Source organism: Suricata suricatta, chromosome 5 (genome assembly GCF_006229205.1).
Source record: "Suricata suricatta isolate VVHF042 chromosome 5, meerkat_22Aug2017_6uvM2_HiC, whole genome shotgun sequence".
NCBI classification, from domain to species: domain Eukaryota; kingdom Metazoa; phylum Chordata; class Mammalia; order Carnivora; family Herpestidae; genus Suricata; species Suricata suricatta.
In genome coordinates, this window is record NC_043704.1 from 68,667,975 (window position 1) to 68,692,003 (window position 24,029).

A 24,029-nucleotide genomic window follows, 5' to 3' on the forward strand; every position below is an offset into this window, starting at 1 on the left:
GTAAGCTCATGCAGCCACTGTGGAAAAGAGTATGAAGGTTCTTCAAAAAGTTAAAAACAGAATAGAATCACTGTATGATCCAGTAATCTCACTACTGGGAACTACCCAAAGAATATGAAAACACTAATTAAAAAATATATATGTACTCATTGTGTTTATTTATGCACTATTTACAATAGCCAAGATATGGAAGCAACTGAAGTGCCCATTGATAGATAAATGGATAAAGAAGATATTTTATAACTGATGAATGGATCAAGAAGATGTGGCTTATATATACAATGCAAGACTACAAGGTAATGAGAAAGAATAAAATCTGGCCATTTGTAGCAACGTGGATGGAACTTGAGGGTATTGTGCTAAGTGAAATATGTTAGGCAGAGAAAGACAAATACCATATGTTTTCACACATGTGAAACAGGAGAAACTTAACAGAGGACCATAGGGGAGGGGAAGGGGAAAGAATAGTTAAGGAGAGGGAGGGAAGTAAACCATAAGAGACTCTTAAAAACTGAGAACAAACTGAGGGTTGGTGGGGGTGGGAGAGAGGGGAAAATGGGTGATGGGCCTGGAGGAGGGCAATTGTGATGAGCACTGGTGTTATATGGAAACCGACTTGACCATAAACTGTAATAAAATTTTTTTAAAAATACAGGTAACAACCTAAAAGAAAAAGATGTTTTATACATACATGGTGGAATATTCTCCAGCCATAAAAAAGAATGAAACCTTGCCATTTGCAATGACATGGATGGATCTAGAGAGTATTACACTAAGTGAAGTCAGTCAGTCAGAAAAAGACAAATACCACGTGATTTCACTCATATGTGGAATTTAGGAAATAAAACAAAGAATAAAAGAGACACAAACAAAAAACCAGACTCTTAACTATAGAAAACAAACTACCAGAGGGGAAGATGGCCAGGAAGGATGAGTGAAAACAACTGATAGGGATTTAGGAATACACTTATGATGAACACTGAGTGTCATGAATAAAATTGTTGAAATATTATGCTGTACGCTTGAAACTAATATAATACTGTATATTAATAATACTTGAATAAAGCTACTTTAGAGAAAGAAAGAGAGAGAAAGAAACTGAAGCCCAAAGGCATCTCCCTAGTTGGTAAAAAAAAAAGTTGTATGGTGATAGATGGTACTAGACTCATGGAAGTGAGCACTGTATAATACATAAAACTGTTGAATAACTATGTTATGCACCTGAAATTAATATATTATATATCAACTATACTTCAATAATAAACATTAAAAGAAAAAGGCAATGCAGTGGATGAATGTTAAGAAGCCCTGGAAGGTTTGGCGCACAAAGGAAGCAAGGGCAGAATGAACAGCAGAAGAGCTGCAGCGGTTATTTAAGTAAGGTCTGATAATGACCTCACAGTAAGAGAGCTGAGAACACAGGGAAGAATGTAGTTGTGAATCACTCAGATAAAGAAGTGGTGGGACTTGGTAACAGAATAGGCAATAGAAGGGAAAAAATTCCCCAAACTCCAATCTGAATCAAAGAATTAGAATGTATTGGTTCCCAGACACCTTAATCACAAGGGCTAAAAAAAATCCACAATTTAAAATGGGAGGGAATCGATATAGCTGTTTATTTTGTCAAGTGCCCATTTTTTACCTAAATACCAAATACTACCCACAATCATTTTTTAAAATGTTTAAAAATGTTTATTTATTTTTGAGAGAGGGAGAGAGAGGGGGAGAGAGAGAGAGAGAGGGGGAGAGAGAGAGAGAGAGAGAGAGAGAGAGAGAGAGAGAGAGAGACAAGAGCGTGAACAGGGGAGGGGCAGAGAGAGATGGTAACAAAGAATCCATAGCAGGCTCCAGGCTCTGAGTTGTTAGCCTGACGCGGGGCTCAAACCCATAAGCCATGAGATCATGACCTGAGCTGAAGTCGGATGCTTAACCAACTGAGCCACCCAGGCACCCTCATAATCATTTTTTAAGGAACAAAAAAATTAAGGACATACATAACCCCAAAACAGTCTTTTGAAAAAAGATGAGAAGATAGGAAATTAATTGGAATTCTAATTTTACAAACAGTTCTGAGAATGTAAATTCCAGAAAAAGAATATATTAACAGACATGTCTCTATGCTCTGGCACTTTATCTGGCTACTTCCAAAATATCTTACAATAATTAACACTTTTTCCAGGTTACATAGCACCTTTACAAATATGTTTTTTTTTTTTTAAAAAGGAAAAAATTAAGAAAAGTGAAGACAACTTAAAGGACCTTTAACACAACATCAAGTGGGATAACATTCACATTGTAGGGCTCTCAGGAGGAGAAGAGAAAGAGAAAGAGCAAGAAAATTATTTGAAAAAATAATGGCTGAAAATATCCCTAATCTTGCAAAGGAACTGAATGAACATCCAGGTCCAGAATTCCCATAATTTCAAATAAAATACCCCCAAAGAACTCCACACCAAGATACGTTATAATTAAAATGGTAAAAATTAAGGATTAAGAGAGAATCCTAAAAGCAACAAGAGAAAAACAACTTGTTAGGTATAAGGGAAACCAATACGAGGCTCAAATTCATGAACTGCGAGATCACGACCTGAGATGAAGCTGGATGCTTACCCAACTGAGCCACCCAGGCGCCCTGAAAGTTTTCTCTCTTAAGAACAGACAAAAATGCTCACTCATGCCTCTTTTATTCAACATAGTACTGAAAATCCTAGCCATAGCAATTAGGCAAGAGAAAGAAAAGAAAGGCATCCAAATCATAAAGGAAGAAGTAAAACTGTCACTATTTGCAGATCATATGACACTATACACATAAAATCTTAAAGATCCCACCAAAAATCTGTTAGAATTAATAAATGGGTTAAATAAAGTTAAAGGATACAAAGTCAATATACAGAAATCTGTGGCATTCTATGTACTAATAATGAAGCATGAGAAATAGAAATTAACAATCCCATTTACAACTGCATCCAACACAATAAAATACCTAAGAACAAACTTTGCCGAAAACGTGAAAGACCTGTACACTGAACTGTAAGACATGTTTGAAAGAAATTGAAAAATAACAAATAAATGGAAAGATATTCTGTGCTCTTGGATTGGAACAATTAATAATGTTAAAATGTCCATACTATCTAAAGTAATCTACAAACTCAGTGCAATAACTATCAAAATTCTAATGGCATACTCCATAGAACTAGAATAAATAACTTCAAAATATATATGAAACTGGAGCACCTGGGCAGCTCAGCCGGTTGACTGTCTGACTCGGCTGAGGTCGTGATCTCACAGCGGGTGAGGTCAAGCCACAAGTCAAGCTCCACTGTCAGCCTGTCAGCGCAGAGCCTGCTTCAGATCCTCTATTCCTCTCTCTCTGCCCCTCCTCCACTTGCGCTCTCCCGAAAATAAAATATATATATAAAAAATACATATGAAACAACAAAAGATTGAATAGCCAAAGCTATCTTGAGAAAGAAGAACAAATCTGTAAGTATCACACTGCCTGATTTCAAACCATACTATAAAGCTATGGCAATCAAAACAGTACAGTACTGGTATAAAACAAAACAAAAAAAACCAGACATACAGATCAAAAGAACAAAACCCACACAAAATATGGACAAAGGAGGCAGGAACATAATACAGACAGAGGACAGTCTAGGGGTGCGTGGATGGCTCAGTTGATTCAGCATTTCACTCTTGATTTCATCTCAGATCATGATCCCAGGGCCATGGGATCAAGCCCCATGTTGGTGTTTGTGCTGCGTGTGGAGCCTGCTTGAGATTCTCTCTCTTTCTCTCTCTCTCTCTCCCCCCTCCCCGGTCCCTCTTCCTCCTTTGTGCACTCTCTCTCTAAAAATTAAACAAAAAAAGCTTTAAAAATAAAAGAGAGGAGAGTCTCTTCAACAAATAGTGCTAAGAAAACTGGATAGCCATATGCAAAAGAATAAACTAAACTACAGTACACAAAAATTAACTCAAAATGAATGAAAAACTTGAATGTAAGACCTGAAACCATAAAATTACTAAAAGAAAGCATAGGCAATAAGCTCCTGATATCAGTCTTAGCAACATCTTTATGGATCTGACTTCAAAGTCAAGGGAAACAAAAGCAAAAATGACAGATTGGACTATATTAAACTAAAAAGCTTCTGTACAGCAAAGGAAACCATCATCAAAATGAATATACAAATATACTGAATGGAGATTCAGTATATATAGGTATTTGTAAACTATATAAATGACAAGGAGTTTGTATCCAAAATATATAAAGAACTCATACAATTGAATAACAGAGCACCCAAACAGCCCTATTAAAAAATGGGCAGAGGATCTGAATGGACACTTCTCCAAAGACGACCTATGGAGGATGGTCAACAGGCTCATCACTAATTCATTAGGGAAAAACAAATCAAAACCACAATGAGATATCACTTAACATTAGAATGGCTGTAATAAAAAAGACAAGAAATAACAAGTGTTGGCAAGGATGTGGAGAGAAGGGAACCCCAGTAGACTGTTGGTAACACTGTAAATTAGTGTAGACACCATGAAAAACAGTAAGGAGATTCTCCCCAAAATTAAGAATAAACCTATTATGGGGTACCTGGGTGGCTCAGTATTTTAAGCATCTGACTCTTGGTTTGGGCTCAGGTCATGATCTCACAGTTCATGAGTTTGAGCCCCACGTCAGGCTCTGTGCTGCGAGTGTGGAGCCTGCTTGGGATTCTCTCCCTCCCTCCTTCCCTCACTCTCTCTCTCTCTCAAAATAAATAAATAAGTGAAAAAAAAAGAAAAAAAGGATAAATCTATCATATGAATCAGCTATTCCACTTCATATTTATGCAAAAAATATAAAAACACTAACTCAAAAAAATACATGCATCCCTATGTTCACTGTAGCCTTATTTACAATAGCCAAGATAGGAAAACAATGTAAGTGTCCATTAACAGTTGAATGAGTAAGAAGATGTGGCATATTTATAAAACGGCATATTACTCAGCCATAAACAAAGAATGAGATCTTGCCATATGCTACAAGGATGGACCTTGAAGGCATTATGCTCAAGAAAATAAGTCAGATGGAGAAAGACAAATATTATATGATTTCACTCATATGTAGAATCTAAAAAACAAAACAAGTGAACAAAATAAAACACACACAACTCATAGAGAACAGACTAGTGGTTACCAGGGGGAAGGGGGTTGTGGGGTGAGTGAAAGGGCTGATGTGATGGGGGCCAATGGTATGGTTGGGACTAGACTTAGAGGGATCACTTTGCAGTGTTTACAGATAGTGAATTGTAAAGCTGTATGCCCGAAACTTATACAATAATAAAAAATAACCTAAACCATCCACAATATTATTTGATGATCAAAGCTTTTCTGAATGATAAGACCTATCAGCTATTGTAGTATATTTTAAAATTCACATTTCTGTAGCAGTTTATTATTTGGTCCTAACAACAACCCTGGAAAATAGGCCGGACAGTTATCTCTATTTACAGATGAGAAAACCAAGACTTAGAAAAACTGCTTAAATAGCTCAAGGTAGTAAGTAGTGTTCAGAATCTAGGCTCTATTTCTAGTCTACAGATTTTTCTATCATGTTATTTTATTGTACATCAGTTAGAAGATACCTGCTGAAGCCATAACTTGACAAGACTTAGCTCATCTAAAATACGCCTAATAAGACCATGTACTCAAAAACTGTTATTTCACTAAATTTTGGAGAGGTGAAGGAGGCTTGGATTTAAAAAAAAAAATCAAGCTTCAAAAACTTGATAACTGATAAGAATTATTACACTGCAAATCTTATAATCTTTTTCAAAAGGAAACATTGCTAAGAATCTCAAATGTGTGAATATGACAAGATAGTCTGGACCTCTTGCTGCAAAGTGGAGGAAAACTAAGAGGTGTCTATAAATTTAAATGAGGAATGAAAGACATGAATAAAGAACATGCTGAGACAAGACAAATGACAGTGTCCAGATAGCAAACCTATCCACGTATACGGTAAGGCACCCATTCAAGCCACTGATTAACAATTGGACATTACAGGGGCGCCTGGGTGGCTCAGTAGGCTGGGTGTCCAACTTCAGCTCAGGTCATGATCGCACGGTTTGTGGGCTCGAGTCCCGACAGCTAGCTCAGAACCTGGAGCCTGCTTTAGATTCTATACATCCCTCTCTCTCTGACCCTCCCCCACTTGCAGTGTCTCTCTCTGTCTCTCAAAAATAAAGAAAAACCATAAAAAAAAATTGCACAATACAGAAAAGGATATATAGTTGATCCTTACATAACAATAGCTTGAACTGCACAAGTCCACTTACACTCAGACTTTTTTCAATAAACACATATTTTATATCTTGATTAAAAAGATAGAGGTTGCCAAATAACTAGAAGGGAAGGTGGAAAAGAGATGTGGAGAATGCTAGGACAGTAGGGCTCTCATCTGCTCCTGGCACTCCTTACTGCACTGCCCGTGTGGAGGAAGCTTGGTTTATTGAGGTCTTCAACTGAGAGATGCAAAGGAACCAACTCTGGGGAGGGATTCTCAACAAAGTGGCAGGGCCAGTCACTGGCCAGAGTGGTCCAAGGACCACAGAATGATAACTTGCCTCCCTGGAGTAAGGGTTCTAGGAGAACTCTGGGTGCAGGATAGCACCAGGCAGAAACCTAGGTTGCAAAGAGGAAAGCAGGGAGGGGCGCTGTCCATGGTGCTGAAAATTCTCTAAGGCTGGGCACCAATACCCAAGGAGAACTGGCCTCTTGCCACCATTTCCTAAGCAGAAACTGTATTAGAACCATGTAAAGGGGATCAGGTGAAGCAAGTGACCTACAAAGAAAGCCTAAAGGTGCTCTGCCTTTGTCAGTTCTCTGACTTCCCTTGAACTGTGCTTCAAATGAGGTTTCTACATTCCTGGGAAGAGGAGCATGGACCGGGTATCACTCCAGAACCCAGCTTTGCTAACTCTGGGTGGGAATGAGGAGATGTGTGGTGGCTCACTCTATTACTGTACTATACAGGGGTGCCTGGGTGGCTCAGTCGGCTGAGTGTCTGGCTTCGGCTCAGGTCATGATCTCATGGTTTGTGGGTTTGAGCCCTGCATCAGGCTCTGTGCTGACAGCTAGCTCAGAGCCTGGAACCTGCCTTTGGATTCTGTGTCTCTCCGACCCTCTCCAGCTCATGCGTGCGCTCTCTCTCTCTCTCAAAAATAAATTTGAAAACATTAAAAATTTTAAAAAAGATCAGTTACTGTACTATACAATAACTCCATTTTCTCTTTCTTATAATTTATTAACTGCTTATTTATCAGTAAAGCTTCCAATCAACAATAGTCTATTAGCAGTTAGTTTTTTGGAGAGTCAAGGTCATACACAGATTTTCAACTGCATAGGAGGTTGGTGTCCCAATCTCTGTGTTGTGTAGCCATTAACTGCAGAGTACTTAAGGGATATCATGTTTTCTTTGTGTGACAGAATAGCAAGTCTTAGTCCTAGTAGACTCTATCTCCCCTTTTTAATTGCATATATTTTACAATACCTCTTCTATCCTGAAGTGAAATTCATAAATGATATCATCTACCCACCCAAACATTAAAAAAAAATACAATGTTCTAACTGATATGCAAAGAAGAAATAGAAAGTAACTTACTTTTTAAAAAATGTAATTCAGTATACAAATGTTTAGGGACATAATAGAGCAGTCAGATGTATGTGACAATTTATGATAAATATGTTTAGATTGAAAAATAAGAATATGAAGGACACCTGGGTGGATCAGTCAGTTAAGCATCTGACTTTGGCTCAGATCATGATTTTCCAGTTCCTGGGTTCGAGCCCCACTATGGATTCCGTGCTGACAGCTCAAAGTCTGGAGCCTATTTCAGATTCTGTGTCTCCCTCTCTCTCTGCTCCCCCTCCCATACCTGCTTAGTCTCTGTCTCTCAAAAATAAATAAGCATTAAAATAAATAAATAAATAGAAATAAGAATATCAGAAGGCACCTTGAACTAGAGCAGGACATTAAATGAGCAGAGATACAGATCAACACTAGAATAAAAATAGTATTAATATAGTAATGGACATAGAGAAGCAATCTTTTTAAAAAATTTTTTTTAATATTTACTTTTGAGAGGGAGAGAGACTGAGCCTGAGCAAGGGAGGGGCAGAGAAAGAGGGAGACACAGAATCCGAAGCAGGCGGCAGGCTCTAAGCTGTCAGCACAGAACCTGACATAGAACTCGAACTCACAGACTGTGAGATCATGACCTGAGCCTAAGTCAGATGCTTAACTGACTGAGCCACCCAGGCACCCTGATAAGTAATCTTAACTGAAGTTAGAATAATTTGCCAAGATAAATAACGGCCAAAGTAAAAAAAAAAAAAAAAGAGAGAGAGAGAGAGAGAAACAGAGACAGAGAGATAGAGAGACAGAGAGAGAGAGAGAGAGAGAGAAAGTGTAACATCATCATGGATGGGCCTGCTCTTATCCATTTCTAAGTGTGGTGTCAAAATAATCCAAAATAATCCTCTAGGTTATGTCGTAAGATAGGGTAGAAAGAAAGTATCACAGAAAGCCAACCCTTATGCCCACAGCCTTTGAATGGTGCAGAGATGCATTAGATAAAACAAATAAACCAATAATGCAAAAGTCAGTAAAGCCATTGTATAACAGACTGTATACTTTTAGGGTAAAACTGAAAAAGTATGATGATCCCCAAAAGGCAATTAATAAGAAATATTAAAATAAGTTATATTTTAAAAATCCAAGGAGATGCCTATATTTCATGTACCTTCACTAACTTAATAACTGAAGTCTGAACAGGAATCTCAAATCCCCTATTACATAATTTCAGTGTATTTCATTGCTTTTGCAGTTACAATAGAATGCACTAAAATCCTTTTCGACTAAAAAAGCTAGTTGGAAATGCTGTTAATACTTACAGAGTACAATGTATAGAGTGAACAAATTACTCAATTATTTTGAGACGGTATCTTTATTTCATTCAGGTTCACTTTTTATATCAAATGTGGTAGGCAAAATTCTAAAGATGATTCCCCATGATTCCTATTTTTTGGTTATCCAAATCTAGGTACTATTGCAGTGTAGAGATTTTACAAATGTAATTAAAGTTCCAAATCAATTGATTTTTAAGGTACAAAGATTATATGGGTAGACCTGATGCAACAAGGTGAGCCCTTTAAAAGCAAAGCTGGTGACAGAAGTAGGAAGTGACCTCCAGCTGACAGCTAGCAAGGGAAGTGGGACCTCAGACCTTCAACCACAGTAACTGGATTCTGCCAACAAGCTGAATGAGCTGAGAAGCAGATTTTTCCCTAGAGCCACAGATTAGAGCCAGCCTGACCCACACCTTAATTTAGGTATTGTGAGACTCTGTGGGGACAACCCAGCCAAGTCCAGGTTTTGACTTACAGAACCATGAGTTAATAAATCAGTGTTATTTTAAAAGCAAGCTGCTAAGTTTGTGAGATCTTTCTTTATTTTTTAATGTTTATTTTTGAGAGAGAGAGAGAACTGAGGAGGGGCAAAGAGAGAGGGAGGCAGAGGATCCGAAGCAGGTTCTGCACTAACAGCAGAGAGCCTGATGTAGGGCTCAAACTAAATAACTGTGAGATCATGACCTAAGTCAAAGACAGACACTTAACTAACGGAGCCACCCACGTGCCCCGTGAGATCCGGATTAATGATGCACCAATAGAAAACTAAGACAGTGACCTTCTTCTAACTTAATAAGCATCTTGTTTAATTTCTCATGAGGATATTTTAGTATCAATATGTACTACAAAACTATCCATTTATATTTACAGAGTGGTTAGCCTGGGGGATATACAAAAGTCAGGACAGATGCAGGACAGATCTTTGCTGAGTTGGATTCCCTCAGGTGTCATAAGACACTTAGTCACAACATCTCCACTCACCGTGGCAATCAAAATACGCTCACAATAAAGTTTAGTAAATCTCAAGAGGAATCAGAACCCAAGCAGCTTTGGAGACTTCAGCCGTAGTTCATGGATTTGATGTGACTGGGCTGCAGTGGGCCCCAATCTCTTTCAACTGAAAATTCCAAATTCTTGGGAGAGGAAAAATCTGGCCAGTGTAGAGTGGGCCAGGTGTGTACCCCTGGATCAGCCAGTCATGGGCTGAGACAGAATTCGGGAGTAAAGATTCCCAGGCTATCGAGAAACAGAGGTATAGCCATAGAACAGGGAGGACTCCCAGGAAGACAAAGTCTCCCCAGCTGGGCAGCGCCACAGACACGCCTGCCACACTCATGCTACTGTGGAGAGGTCCAGCCTAATCTGTTATGCTTACCAGTATCTGGTTCATTTTGAAAATCATCATACTGTATGTATGTATGATTCCACTATTTCTTTAAAACATTGATTCTTTTATGTATGATTCCACTTTTCCTTTAAAACATTGACTCATCCATTTTCTTTATGCTTATCTGCTTTTTTTTCCCCCCTAAAATGAATATATAGAACTTATGATTAGAGGGAAACACTTTTCCCCTCTCCTCTGGCTTCTATGAGAAGGGTTATCTTCCCAAATATTTCTGGTCTCTCGGGAGCTGCTAATTACTTTACCCCAGGAAAGGAAGGATGACTCATCTGAACAGTAAGTTTGGGGAGAATAAGTGGGGAATGTTCGACTCAGCTCTAGCCTGGGGTTTTCACAAAGAACTGCAAGTTCTCTATTTACTCCACGCCACCCTGGCCGCTGCTGCCTAGGATAGGGTGGGTGGTGATATAATTCTGGAGTTCAGTTAGCAAACCTGTTTAGCTTGCACACTAACACACAGCCTCTAGCTAGGCCTTTATTGCTAATAAAGTTTTTAAGATCCATATTCCATTTCTTTGAGTTACTTCTTAATGCTCAGAACATAAGAAAAAGAGGGTATTTATTGGATTCCCTCAAAGACTCCAATCCAAACTTGTTTTGTTTTCAAAACCCTTTTACATTATTTTTAAAGGGGAAAACAGATGAAATTTCCTTAATTACCATTATTTACTTTGTCACTTTATTTTACCTTTCTTGCTATATACCTCTATAATTTATCCATTTTTTTACCTGCTTTCTTTTTCTTTTTTTTTAGAGAGCACAAGTAGGGGAGGGGTAGAGGGAGGCGGAAAGAAGATCCAAAGTAGGCTCTGCGTTGACAGGTTGACAGTAGTGAGCCCGATGTGAAGCTCGACCTCATGAATGGCGAGAGCATGACCTGAGCCAAAGTTGGACGCTCAACCCACTACGCTCCTCAGGCTCCCTACCTGCTTTATTTTCATAGTCAGATAGTGAAATGCTGAGGCTTCAGTGAACTTAAAACTGGGAAAACCCTTAAAGTAATCTAATCCAGTGTATTCACTGCAGAGAGTTATACCATGTGGCAAAACCAAGTCTCAGTACCCAAATTCCTTGTCTCCTGTGTTCTTTTATGTGTACTGTGACCCTTCTTAATTACAATTCTAATTCTACTTCTGTAACATATCTGCCAGCTTTTCTATGATAATCATTTACCCATCAACTAATTCCACCAGCATGTCTGCCATGTTCTTCCTGCACTACAAACTGAGCTCTGCCAGTTTCTCATTGGCTTTTGCTCTGCTATCAACTTTATCTTAATGCTCTGTATCTTATCTTCTGCTATAACTGGTTGATCCTGCTTTTCTTGTATGCTTGGTTACAGTACACTGGTTTATTCTTCAATAAGCTTGTTTTTCATAAGCAACAGATTGCTGAATTTTGTTTTTTAAAATGTTAACCATTACTATATCGTTTTATTTTGATAAATTTAATGAATCTATTTGTGTAAATAGTAGAGATGAAATGCATTTGTGCTATACTTGGTCATCTTGTAGATTCACTGTTATTGTTCCTTTTTTATTTTTTGTTTTTTTGAGAGTAGGGGGAGAGGGAGAGAGAGAAAGAATCTTAAGCAGGCTCCAAACCCAGCTTGGAGCCCAACGCAAAACTCAATCTCCCGTGAGATCATGACCAGAGGGGAAATCAAGAGTCAGATGCTCAATCGACTAAGCCACCCAGGAGTCCCTTTCCTTTTACTTTTTTAACAGCAGATGTAAAATTCTGTACTTCATTTTATTATTTTTTTAAAATTTATTCTTGAGAGAGAGAGTGCATGAGTGGGTGAGGGGTAGACCAAGAGAAGGACACAGAATCTGAAGCAGGCTCCAGGCTCAAACCCACAAACTGTGAGATCATGACGTGAGCCAAAGTTAGATGCTAAACCAACTGAGCCACCCAAGTGCCCCAATCTACTTCAATTTAAATCACAAGGTAATCTACCTAAGCTGCTTTCTTCCTTTTTCAAAAAACATTTTAATCTTTTTTTCTCATTTTTTGTTTCCTATTATATTGTATTATGTATTACATTTATTTTTTATTTTTATTCATTTATTTATTTTTGAGAGAGAGAGAGAACAAGCGTGAGTGGGGGAGAGGGGCAGAGAGAACCTTAAGCAGGCTCCACGCTCAGCACAGAGTCCAATGTGGGGCTCAATTCCATGACCCTAGGGTTATGACATGAGCCAAAATCAAGAGTTGGATGCTCAACTGACTGAGCTACCCAAATGTCCCACATTTTCCATTTATCACACCTTCCTTTTTATTTCAAGATTCACAGAAGTGATATATATAAGCACACATTGAAGTATGGAGAGTAAAAAGGAGAAGTTCCCTTTTATTCTCCCCCAAATACCACACCCCTTCACGGGGCTAAGCACCAGTAAGCAATTTAATACATACCCTTCCACACCTCTTCCATTATCTGCAATGTGCTTTTTCCTAACAATTTTTCCTAATCTAAAAACATCAACATATTTTAATACTTGTTATTATTTTCACCTTATGAATTAGGAATTTAAATTCTGGAGTGACACAGGATTTATACCATTAAGTTTGCCTTCCTTTGCTTATTTACTCTTTTTCCTACTTCATTCTACTCAGGTCAGATATGAATTATCTTATCAAATTCCAAGTGGACACCTGGCAATCGGGACCATGTTCTGAAGCTATGCTGTCCAGTGGAGTGGCTACTACCCACATGTGCCTGCTGAAATTTAAACCAAAAATAAATAAAACTTAAAACTCAAGTTTCTTAGTCCCACCAGCCCCATTTCAAGGGCTGAAGAGCCACATGTGACTGTGGCTGCACAGATTCAGAACAGTGCTGATCTAAAGAGTTGGTTAATTTTATTTACATAAGAGTTAAGTACCCTTTGATAAGGTTCTTTCAAAGTTTCATTACTTTTTGTAGGTATTCTCAAAATGTCTCCATCTGCAGGAAATTGCAAGGTTAGCCAGGAACCTAACACCATCTCCTAGCTTCATGTGAATTTTTTTATTCTTCAAAGTCTAGAGCCTTAGGTTGTTTTACTGTAACATATTAAGATCTTTCTGTTGGAAATTGCTAATCTCTGTTTTGAGTTTAAAAATTTAACAAATAGGTGCCTAAGAAGGGAAAGGATATTTTTTCTTGAAAAAAAGCTCCAATGTGGAACTCCATATACTCTCAATAACCATACTGAGCTGGTCTTTCAGTTTCAGAAAAGTTTCCTAGAATTTTTTCTAATTATTTATAAGTTATATGTTCCAACCTTTTCTATTGTTGGTACCCTTATTTTTGAATAAGTTATTAAGCAATTTAATACATACCCTTCCACACCTCAATCCTTTTTCTAGATACATCAGTTCTATGGCATTATTAATCTGTTGGATTTCACTACTTTCTCATATATTTCATTTTCCTGTTGTTCAGATAATCATTCACACATTAGCTAATCCACCAACACGTAATATTTCTGGTCTGCCTGGCATCACATATTTTGTAATGTTCTTTTTTACATTTCAAATGGTGAATTCTGAACATTCTCGGTGGCATCTGCTCTGTAATCTATTTAATCTCAGACTATAACTGGGAACTCTTGCCTTTTATTGATCTGTAGTATCACCTCCTTCTCTGAACTATGGCCTCCATCCTGCTCTGTACTGACACCATCAGTATTTTTAGTCCACTTAAAAAAACTGTCTGTCCACACTTTTCTATACCCATTAGCTGTCTCACCTGTTTGAACGCCGTATCAATTTTCTTCTATTTGCCTGAGTCATAAGCAGTAAGGCCTCTGTGGGCGGGCTCCTGTTTCCCACAGGATCCCTCTTCTCTTCTGACGTCGTGACATTAATTATAACCAAGTTCCCTACTTTACCTCTGGGTTTCACACTGCTTTTGAAGCTACTCTATCCGAGGTTTGTTGTCATCCTTTCTATTAGATAACCCCACTATGCCTGCTCTGTGAGCTTTTCAGAAGTCTCTTTTCTCAAAACAAGTCTTCAGAATAAAGGTAGTCTAAAATGTTCAGTTAGCTTGTGTTTCGAAATTTCTTTTTTAAAATGACTGTTTTTGACAAGTTAGCATGTTTCCACTATATTACAGATGATGGTCATTTCCCCAGACAAGTACACAAAAGTAAATTTAACCAATGATGTTCCTAAAGCATACAACCACTAATTATAAGGCCACAGAAGGGCGGGCACCTGGGTGGCTCAGTCAGTGAAGCAGCTGACTTTGGCTCAGGTCATGATCTCACGATTCATGGGTTCGAGCCCTGCGTCAGGCTTTGTGCCAACAGCTCAGAGCCTGGAGCCTGCTTCGGATTTGGTGTTTCCCTCTCTCTCTGTCCCTCTACCACTTGCACTCTGTCTCTCTCAAATATAAATAAACATTAAAAAAAAGTTTTTCTTAAAATAATGCCACAGAACTTAACCTCCGAGCATCCCTATGAAAAAATGTCATCTAGGGGAGCGTGGGTGGCACAATTGGTCAAGCATCTGACTCTTGATTTCAGCTCAGGTCATGACCTCTCGTTGTGGAATCAAGCCTCATATTAGCAGCATGGAGCCTGCTTGGGATTCTCTCTCTCGTCTCTCTCTGACCCTCTTCCTGGGTGTGCACATGCGCTCTCTCAAAAATAAATAAGTAAACATTAAAAAAAAAAAGTCATTTATCATTTGAGGCAAATAGACAGAAAAACTGGCAGGGAGACAAGCTGGAAGCCCCTTTCTTCTTAAGAACACTACACGTTCTAACATCTTACTGTATTTTAAAGAAGTAACCAAAATCAGCTTCCTGAATATGTCATTAACAGGTGTGCAGGTAGTTGAAAGATGAAGCATGATGAGTCAGAACAGATTACAGAGATGGAGCATGGAAAGCAGTAGTTGGGTAAGAAGATACAACAAAAACTGTCCACTCTCCTCCACTGCTTCTCTGGAACTAGCTGTGGCACTGAAGACTCAGGCCTAGACAAACTCTAAGAAAAGATCACAAATTAGACTGGGGTGATTTCTCTCGCTCTCTCTCTCTCTCTTTTTTTTTTTTTTGTAGGTGAGGGGGTTCCAAACAATAGAAGGATCTGGAAGAGAATGGGAAGGAAAAGGAACTCCTGTGGTCCATTAGGCATTCACAGCTGGACAGTGGTAGGTAAGTGATAAATATAGTGATGTCCATATGTCGAAGATGCTCTGTTTCAGCCTCAACAACTAATGGCTTTGCAGAGCCATCCTTAAACAACTGGAATCGCACTGCCAATCACTGAGGCATATCCAGTCATGAGTATTTAAAGTGTCTTTGCTATAATTACAGTCTTTATGTTAGCTAAATCCAAATTGTCTCAGAAATAATTTTAAACTGTCATAATATAACATCAATCTACTGAATTCTAACCTTTAACTCAACTCTCACAAAGCTGGAAAGGCAGTCTATCCTTATCAATAAATATCACAGATCAAAAATAAGAAATGAAGAAGATGGGGCACCTGGGTGGCTCAATCGGTTAAGCGTCTGACTTTGGCTCAGGTCATGATCTCACTGTTCATGGGTTCAAGCCCCACGTCGGGCTCTGTGCTGACAGCTAGCTCAGAGCCTGGAGCCTGTCTTCAGATTCTGTGTCTCCCCCTCTCTCTGACCCCCCCAGGCTCACGTTCTCTCTCTCTCTCTCTCTCTCTCTCTCTCTGTGTCTCAAAAATAAATAAAAACATTAAAAAAAAAATGAAGAAGAAAACTATCCATAGCTTAATATAGATGAGTTTAAAAAAAATTAAAATGTAATTTACATACCACAAAATTCATCCATTTAAGGTACACAATTCAGTGGTTTTTAGTATATTCACAGGTTCCACTAATTCCAGAATACTATCATCACCTTAAGAAGAAATCCTGGGGGCGCCTGGGTGGCTCAGGGTGTCCAACTTCGGCTCAGGTCATGATCTTGCAGTTTGTGGGTTCGAGCCCTGAATTGGGTTCTGTGCTGACAGCTCAGAGCCTGGAGTCTGCTCTGGATTCTGTGTCTACCTCTCTTTCCGCCCCTCCCCGACTTGTGCTCTGTCTCTGTCTCAAAAATAAATGAACTATATAAAAAAAATTTTTTTATAAAGAAATCCTGTACCCATTAGCAGTCACTCCTGTTCGTTCCTCCTCACAGCTGCTGGCAACCACTAATCTACTTTCTGTCTCTATGGAGTTGCCACTCTGGACATTTCATATAAATAGAATCACGTAATGTGTGGTGTTTTGTGCCTGGCTTCTTTCATATAGCATAATGTTTTCAAGATTCATCCGTGTTAAAAAATAAATAAATAAATATTTGAACTTATAAACAAATTTATTAAAAATATAAAAAAAAGATTCATCCATGTCATAACACGTATCACTAATTCATTAATTTTATGATATGGAAATTTGTTTACCCTGAATGACATTTTAAAAATATATTCTTCCTACATATGTTAATTAGCTCTCAGGATTACTCAAGATTCAATTCAAGACACACTATATTTATTCATTCACTGACCTCTTGGCTCACAAGATTATCAGTATATTTTATCTTCTGCCAATTTATAAATAGTTTGAAATATTATGATTTTGGTTGTACTGTGTTTCAATGCTTTGGTAAATACTTACTGGGCTTTTCACCTAGTGCCCTTTTTTCTAGAAATTACCCCTTCCCTCCAACTTCTGTATGGTTAAAGTGAGCTTGCTTCTGTCCACCAGGTGGCCAGGAATGAGAACCTGATTCAAGTTGGACAAATCAGGCCCCCTCACTGGGAATGTGGAATTGGGAGTAGGTAGGATTCGATTTCCAACTAGTCGCTCTCTTGCTTGCAGGAGCAGTAGTCTCAGAAGCTTTTGGCTATTACCATTATTTGCCATGTAGCTTAAGAAACCAAGACAATTAATGTGCAAGATGAGAAGAAATAATCAGAGACAATTAAAGCGAGAACAGCAGAGATAAGAGATGGAGCAAGAATCCTTGGGTTCCCTGCAGGGCTCCGGCTGCATCCCTGTCCTTGGATTCCATAGGACATCTTATAAACTTATAAAAAAAAAAGTCCCCTTACTCTGCAAGTTGGTTACGGAGATTTTTTGTAATCTCCAGCCAAGAGCCCTAATATAATCATCTACCCAACAAGACTTTAAGCTCTTTATTAGCAAGGACTGAGCCTCCATAGCACATATTACAGCAACTCAAACACATACTTAGGTTAAATTATCACCTGTGGAATAACTTGCAAAATTATCTATAAGATACACCCAAGACATTGTCCAACGAGCATGTAAAAAAAATTAGGATTTGTGTTCATTTTATAAGAAAGATGTATTATTGTACCACTGACTCAATATATCTTTGCACCCATTTTGCAAGACATTATTTAATTTCCTCAGAAGCAAAATCGCTTACTATACTACTCCATGCCATTTGTACTTGCCTGGTATATGGATTTAAATCTTTTGAAAAGCACAGTGTTACATTTTCCTAAAAAATTTGAAGTTTCTTGCAAACAACAGATAATCTCTATTTGCTTTTTAAGCAAACTCCCACAAAACCTACTAACAAATAACACTCAGCATGCAGAGATATAAGTAACCTCATTTATGGTGGTATACATATACAATGTGTAATATTATGTATACATATATGTGTGTATATATATATATGTATGTGCACACATATACTTATATTACATTACTCAGCTGTAATAAAGAAAGAGATCTGCAACAACATGGATGATTTCAGAGAGCATTATGCTAAGTGAACTAAGTCAGGTAGAGAAAGACAAGTACCATATGATTTCACTTATATGTGGGTTTACAAACAAGCAAAGAAAATAAAAAGACAAACCAAAAAACGGACTCTTAATTACAGAGAACAAACTGATAGTTACCAGAGGGAAGGTGGGTGGGGGGATGGGTGAAAAAGCTGAAGGGGATTAAGGGTACACTTAACAAGATGAGCACTAAGTAATGTGCAGAATTGTTGAATTATTATATTGTACACCTGAAACTAATGCAACTACCCTAGAATTATAATTTAAAATGATGCAAAAAATGCAAAAGAGACAGAGAAAAAGAAAAGTAAAAAACACAGGATATTACGAAACCAAAAAAACCCCAACAGAGTGTTGACTATAGAGAACAAACCGGCGGTTGCCAGAGAGGTTGGGGGGAGACGCGTAAAACAGATAAAGGAGATGAAGAGTACAGTTATCTTGATAAGCACCGGGTAATGTATAGAACTGCTGAATCATTATATTTCACACCTGCAACTATTAACACTGTATGTAATTATACTTCAATAAAAAAATTATAATGACATTCAGAATACAGAGATATAAATGAGTAACCTCCCTGGAATCATTTTCTCCTTTTCTCCTCTTGCAAACAAGATTATTGTCAAACACTAATAATTCCCATAAAGATAACTAATCTGTAATTCAACAATACTGTGCACATGTAATCATTCCAGGATGTAAGTTGAGTAGACATGAAACATCCCTGAACCGAACACTAAGAAAATGCAGTTTTCATAAGCCTGCTCTCTGCCCCAGGCTGAGGGGTCTATTGCCATGACTGACAGCTACACAGCTAATTCCCTACTATTCCTGGGAGTCCTCACTTCATTTTACAAAATCCTTTTCCCAAATTAAATCCAGGATTTGTCACCTAATTGGTTCTGAGTGAGGATAACAGAGATAAAACCAAAAATCCAAATGTTTTCTTAAATCCCTGTTCAAAATTCTATAGGGATAAATGAGCTAATCCTTCAAAGTGTAAGATTTGGTTCCTGAGTGGATTCTGTATAACATATTTAATGTCACTGCCTTCCCTGAGACATATTGAAATTTTAAAAAATTACAGCTCTAGTATTACAAAGTCTTACAGAGATAGAACCCCTTTAAATTGATGAAATATTCTAGCTGGGCACAACTGGGTACTGTGTCAAGCACTGGGGCAAGTTTCTCACGGTCCTGGCTCCACACCTGCTTCTTTAGAGCTTGAGAGAACTGTGTTGGCCAAAGCTCTGAGAAGCAAGGTACTGCTTACTTACTTTGGCCCTTTCCACAAAAATTCAAAACTCAAAGTTTAACAAAGGGCTCATGCAAGGATTTGCTGAAATTTCCTCAGACTCAAACTGTGGGGGCAGGAAGGCGCTTTGGAAATCAACCTTAACTTAATTATTTCACAAATGAGAAGAAGGGGTGGACAAGAGATGAATGACTTGCTCATTCAGGTTATGAGTTATGTAGTAAAACCAGCAGAGTTACAATGTGGGTAACTCAGATTCACAGCTGGAAGATCACTTCATCATACGTCATGCCTAAAACGTGTAAATACGAACAGTATTGAAACCTCTGCTGAGAGAAGAAAAAAAGAAAACAACTTTCTGCTTTCAAATGGGAAGGTGGGAGGTTAAGGTGTTACTGGTCATTTCCTGGAGCTGAGAGGAAATAACCTTCCAAATGTCATGATAGGCTTGCCCTGGAGGCTAAGTGAAATGAAACTGAATACCAGATCTTTGCTGCAACCATAATGAACTATGACAGCTACTGATTCTGCGCACCCAAAGTACCCCATTCCTCCTTCTCCATTAACGAAGCCAACAGTCCCCTTGGCCAGAAGGACGGGCTCATGTCCTAGACCTGGCCAATCAACTATCACACATCACAGGCAAGAGTGACGGGTCTAAGTCAGGTCAACCGGAACCCTTCCCTAGAACTATGACACAGAGCTTAGGAAAAGAACTCATTCCCCCTTTCCCACCATGTGGAGAAGGCAGTCTGTAGTAGGAGAGCCTTAGACCAACATTCAGAGAGAAACAGACATAAACATAGATGAGAGGTGGAAGGAGTCTGACCAAGTCCAATCCTTGGGTTTCATAACTGAGCTAGTTCCTTTGATTCTGACAGTTAACTCTTTACCTTTATCAACTATAAAGCCAATAAATTCCTTTTTTGCTCAAAATAGTTTGCATTGAGTTTCTGTCACTCACAGAACATATACGGATCACGGGAGACAGGACTAGATATACGTTATTCTTCATACATGGAAATTAATGAACATTTATTTAAAAAAAAATTTTGGTGCATTTATATAGGTTCTACTATTTCTTCTATCTACCATTCCTGACATCCTACACTTAACCAGCTTCACTGTTTCCATTCGAAGCTGGCTGCTGAAAGTATCTGAGTTTTCTAACACTTCCCTAGGATTTCCCTAGAATTAAAAAAAATCCTCTTATAAGCTTGTTTCATTTGATTTCCAATAGAAGTTGAATGTAAAATATATTCCAGGTAATATAAATTCAATGAGATTTTGCCTTATCCAGGATGTCATAAAGATAAATCTAGTCATCAACATTATGCTATGAGGCAAATTTTCAAATTTAAAGGACATCCAACAGAGTTATGGCTCCTTCAATATAATTCAGTAGCATGTTTCTTATTTTATCACGACTGAAACCAGCAGCAACAACAAATCTGAGTACTTACCTCCAGTAAGGCTCCAGTTTGGAAGAATTTCAAAGGCTTTTCAATGGAATAGTAAAGACTATGATAGCTACCCTTAGCCAGGTATGCTCTGACCAGACCAACTGCTATAACAAGCCACCTGTGAAAAAGACGAAAAAGAGCCATTAGGGCAAAAAAAAAAAAAAAAAAAGTAGGATCTGAGGTAAACGAAAATTTGGCAACAACAGATATTGCTAAAGGTGACCTCAAGAATCAGCATCCTGGATTTATCAACTATGGCCTCGTATGCCAGGCTGTAATGCACCAGCACCAGCACCCAACCAAGAGTGCTCTGCAAAAGCACAGTGGCACCTCACCCATCTGGAGCTCAGCTTTCTGGCAAACTTGCCTGTTGAGAACAAGGCCAAAATGAAGAGAATAAGCTAAATTGGTCTTTGAGCAGCTAAATTAAGTGCCAGAATGTCTAAGACAAGAGGAAAGAAAGTTGTTAAAGGAAAATTTTTAAATGGCCTGTGCAGTCAGAAGGTCTGTAATAGTAACAGGGTGTAGAAAAGTTTCTAAACTATTGTCACAAGTATCTCACAGACACATACCCATACCCTATTCTTTTAAACTTGCAAATGAATTAAGAATAAAGGTTGGTTTTTCAAAGAAAAAAAGGATTATTTTTTTAGCTAAATTTCCCAAAATTGATTAAGCCAAATCAACCAAAACAGAAAACCAGGGAGCACTATCACTGAGAATATCACTGAGAATGCTACATTTCTGTTGTGTCCTTCACAAAAATGAATTTCTCAGGCCCTGTAATTTTTTAAGTTCCATAATGAAACAAATGGGCCATTATTATTAAGTTATGTCTCCCTGAAAGCAGTAATAGTTTTACCTAAGTAAATGTACAGTCTCAACCAGGCGGTGGGATATATGGTCTATGTGATTTCCAGAAACTATCATACAAAGACATCAAAAAAGAATCTATAAAAGAAATAAATTCTTTAATGGTGGAACTGTCTCAACATTAGCAGCCTACAAAAAAAAAAAGCCGACTCTATTCTCAAAATCCCAATTTCTCTTCTTGGTTTAAGATACCACTTCCTACCTTCCATAACCCAGGAATAAAGTCTTTCCTTCTTTCCCAATGCACCTTAAAATCTCTTTCCAGTCTAATGCTCTCATTAATGCCCTTGCTGACAAGAATTTACATATAAATACACACACACCCACACCCACACTCCTGAATGTTCTTTTAAAAGTCAGTCTGTGACCATTTATGTGATAGAAAATTTGCATCTGTAATATTTCTTCACTGGCCTGTGAATCAAGAAAAATAGGTTCTAGATCTAGATCTATGTATGACTAACAAGTTCCATTATCTCAAGCTAGTCAAGCAAGTCACTACCTCTTTGAACCTAAGTTTCAACACCAGCCATTTCTAATAAAACAATCAACTCTACAAACCACTCTCTATATACATTTGGGTGAAAAAGGCAAGGTGCTGAAATGCTAATACGACATTAGTATTTTTTTTTAAATGGTGTGTGTGTGTACATATTTGCTTATATCAGCATGTGAAGATGTGAAGGAATCACAAAATTAGCTGCCTTCAGGGAGGGGATTTGGGTGGAAAGGAAGGGTGAGATGGAAGTTTCACTGTATGCTCTTGGGTATGTTTTGAATTATGCACCTACTAATTAGTACCTACTAATGTAGTACCTATTTTAAAAATTATGCACCTACTAATGTAATACCTATTTTAAAAATAAATATTTTTCACCTACTAATGTAGTACCGATTTTAAAAATAAATATTTTGAATTATGCACCTACCAATGTAGTACCTATTTTAAAAATAAAACTAGATGTTCACCATACAGTTCTTTAAACTTTTCTGCATCTTTGAAAATTTTCATAATAAAATGTTAGGGAAAATCTTTTTATAAATGAATACAATTAAAAAAAAAAAACAGGGGGACCTGGCCGGCTGTCGGTAGAGCATTCGACTCTTGATCTTGGGGTTCTACGTTCGAGCCCCACGTTGAGTGCAAAGATTACTTAAAAATAAAACCTTAAAAACAAACAAACAAACAAACAAACAAACAAACATAACAAATAGTCTGATCCTGTGATCCTCCTCACCAAAACTATGGGGTCAAAGAATGGGAGGAACCTTGCAGATCACCTAACCCCCAAACTCTTTAGTTTTACAGATGTAAAACAGAGGACAAAAAAAGCAAACTGATTTATCCAAGGTCACATAACTAGTTAGTATCAGAACTAGAACTAAAAACTAGACAAGGGATGGACTGAAATAAGGGAGAAATAAGGGAAGGTAAAATCAGTTTGGAGAGTCTATTCCCCTCCTTCCCAATTCCACCTTCCCTATCCCAATCCATCCTAAAAAGTCTCAACTCGTCTAAAGCACAGCTCTGCTCATGTCACTGGTCAAAAACTTTGAACGCTTTTCCATTACCTTTCAGATTAAAGCTCAGTCAGGATTTTGAAAACAGCCGCCTAAATATACGGTTACTCTGCAGCCACTGCTCCCTCCACTCCTCTTGGGGGAAATGGCTCGCATTCGTGACTGGCTGCCAGAGCGCTCCTCCGCGCTGCAGGATGGCCGACCCCTGACTAGCCCACCCGTCCTTTCAAGGCTCTCGGGACCAGCGCCAGGGCGGCTTTCAAACCCGTACCCCCTTGGTGCCCGGGAACTCCAGCTCGGGCACACCCAGTCCCTGAGAACTTGCTCGGCCCCTCGCCCCGGCGGGAGTCCCGGGCTGGCACTCGGCTGCCCACAGTGCTCCAGGGCCCGGACCCTGACACCCACCGACCCGGGTGCGCAGCGCGCGGGCCCGGAGGCCCCGCCGGCCGCAGAGCCCCCTCCCCGGCCAGGCTTGCTCCCCGCCTTCCCGAGCCCCGGCCTCACCCCGCCGTCATCACCACATTGTAGATGACCAGGTACGCCGTGGCCAGAGGCCCTGGGCCCTTCTTTTTCCGCGCGCCGCCAGCTTCGCCGGCCCCGGCCCGTCCCCCGCCACCCCCATTCCCCTTCGTTGCTGCAGTCGCCGCCGCTGCCGCCATGTCAAGTGCCCGGAGCACGCTCTCCCTGCAAGAACACCACCGCCCGGACTCGGCACTGAGAGGGGGCGGAGGGAGAAATGAGGGAGAGGCGGGGCCGAGGCCGTTGGGGCGGA

General features: G+C 38.9%; 1 protein-coding gene across 2 annotated transcripts in view; it reads right to left on the reverse strand.

Moving 5' to 3' along the window:
- Window positions 1–23,947, reverse strand: part of HACD2 (3-hydroxyacyl-CoA dehydratase 2) — a 102,109-nt gene extending 78,162 nt beyond the window's left edge. For both annotated transcript variants that reach the window (XR_003908683.1, XM_029939460.1), the window contains exons 1-2: window positions 23,762–23,947; window positions 20,864–20,981 (exon numbers count right to left, since the gene is read on the reverse strand). Coding sequence is in view for 1 of the 2 variants with exons in the window: in XM_029939460.1 (XP_029795320.1) it covers window positions 20,864–20,981; window positions 23,762–23,916 (273 nt within the window). In the remaining variant the exon portion in view is untranslated. The remainder of the gene's footprint in view (window positions 1–20,863; window positions 20,982–23,761) is intronic.
- Window positions 23,948–24,029: the final 82 nt, after the last annotated feature.